This window comes from Propithecus coquereli, unplaced genomic scaffold (genome assembly GCF_000956105.1).
Source record: "Propithecus coquereli isolate 6110/MARCELLA unplaced genomic scaffold, Pcoq_1.0 Scaffold556, whole genome shotgun sequence".
Lineage (NCBI taxonomy): Eukaryota > Metazoa > Chordata > Mammalia > Primates > Indriidae > Propithecus > Propithecus coquereli.
Window position 1 is genome coordinate 565,493 of NW_012151463.1, and position 1,787 is coordinate 567,279.

The window sequence follows — 1,787 nt, forward strand, 5'->3', positions numbered from 1 at the left end:
TTATGAGAAACAATATAAAATATAAAATCTTAATTTTTACCTATAAGAATGCCAATGAATAGCAATGTTAGAAATAAAACTCTTAGATTTAATTCCCTGCCCAAGTTTCATCTAGAAAGGTAACAGTTAAAAAAATAAAAGCTTACAAAAACCCCAAAGTTATAATTTTGAAAAGAAAAAACAGCTACATCTTGTCTTCTTCTGTAGGTTAGAGGTAGTAAAGACGATTTGACAGTGACAGATTTGGTTCTCTGTGAATACTCTGGCCAACAAGGAAAGCCAGTTTGTGGGCGTACTGGCAAGGAGCAGGAACACGAATGACACCCTTTGGTGGAAGGAAAAAAAGGTTCTATTACTCTAAATTTAGCTTCTTTAAATCAAAAATCTCAGTATTAACTCTAAAAGACTTTTAAACCATAGCAACTTCATTTTGAAAAGTGAATCTCATTGATGTGAAAAAACATCAACAAATGAAGATACTCACTGGCCAGTTATAATACACGTGACAGAGCTTGTAAGTCAGCCGCTGTATGTGGTCTGGCTTCAGGCCGCTGCTGTCATAGATGACGTTATAGTGTGTCGGAGAAACACTACCACTTCTCACAGCCTGGCTCACGATGAAAAAATCATACCTGGAATTACAGAAATACATGAATATAAGCCTTACCTTTTTGAAAGCTAAAATTAAGATGATTCAAGTTTCTTACAGTGAAAAGATCTTGTGCACTGCTATAACCTAATCTTTTCTCAAGACGTAATATGCTTGCTTGAAGTCCAGGACATGTTATTAATGAACCATTTGGGACTGCTTATGTGTAAAAGACGTTTGTAATAAAAACTACTAGACTTTAAATATTTGTCATGATGCCTCAGAGCAGAACCAAACATTTGATGTGCTGCTAATTAGCACACACGTAGCACATGTAGCAAGTTCCTGTTTCCCCTCCACACCTGAAGGATGTGACTGAGCCATCAACGGAGACTCTTGAAATGGTAATTGTGGGGAAATGAGTGGGTCTAGTTTCAGGGAGCATTTTTCTCCCAATGTGCTTTTACCACAGAACCTTTTCCCCTCTTGCTTGTTCTAATGATTATTCAATAAAAATATAATTAACCTTAATCATTAAGGATTAATCTTTAAATGGAAAGGAACATGAAAGAACATAGATAGAACCAGTATAGGACCGAATGGAAGAACAAAAACCAAGTACGGTCATCCCTCAGCACTGCCAGGGGAGTGGCGCCAAAATCCAGGATGCTCCAGTCCCTGATGTAAAGTGGGGTAGTGTTTGCATATGACCTATACACCTCCTCCCATAGCCCTTAAATCATCTCTAGATTACCTATAATACCTAATACAATGTAAATTCTATGTAAATAGTTGTTTTACTGTATTGTTTAAAGAAGAATGACAAGAAAAAAGTCTGTACATGTTTAGTACAGATGCAGTTTTTTTCCAAATATGGGTTGAATCCACAGTTGGGAAACCCACAGATACGGAGGGCCGACTGTAGGACACACACGAAAGAGTGCAACATTAGACATTTTCTTAGTATGAATCAAACATCAATCCAGAGATATTGTAATTTGACCTGATAAAGACATAAGGAAATTAACTTTGTAATTTATTATAACTGTCAAAACTAACAAAATTAGAGAATCAGAACTGATCTACAACAGACTCTACAGTTATTTTTTAGAAGAATGAGGAGGGGGATCAGAGATGTTAAATGACTTGTCCACAAAGAATGGAGAAATCAAAGCAGAGCCAGAATCTAAACCCTAAT

The 1,787-nt window shown here is 36.3% G+C and overlaps 1 protein-coding gene across 1 annotated transcript in view; it reads right to left on the reverse strand.

Annotated features, from left to right (window-relative positions):
• Nucleotides 1-208: 208 nt before the first annotated feature.
• PIWIL1 (piwi-like RNA-mediated gene silencing 1) overlaps nucleotides 209-1,787 on the reverse strand; it is a 31,116-nt gene continuing 29,537 nt past the window's right edge. The window contains exons 18-19 of the mRNA XM_012657648.1: nucleotides 485-632; nucleotides 209-325 (exon numbers count right to left, since the gene is read on the reverse strand). Coding sequence (XP_012513102.1) covers nucleotides 209-325; nucleotides 485-632 — 265 coding nt within the window. The remainder of the gene's footprint in view (nucleotides 326-484; nucleotides 633-1,787) is intronic.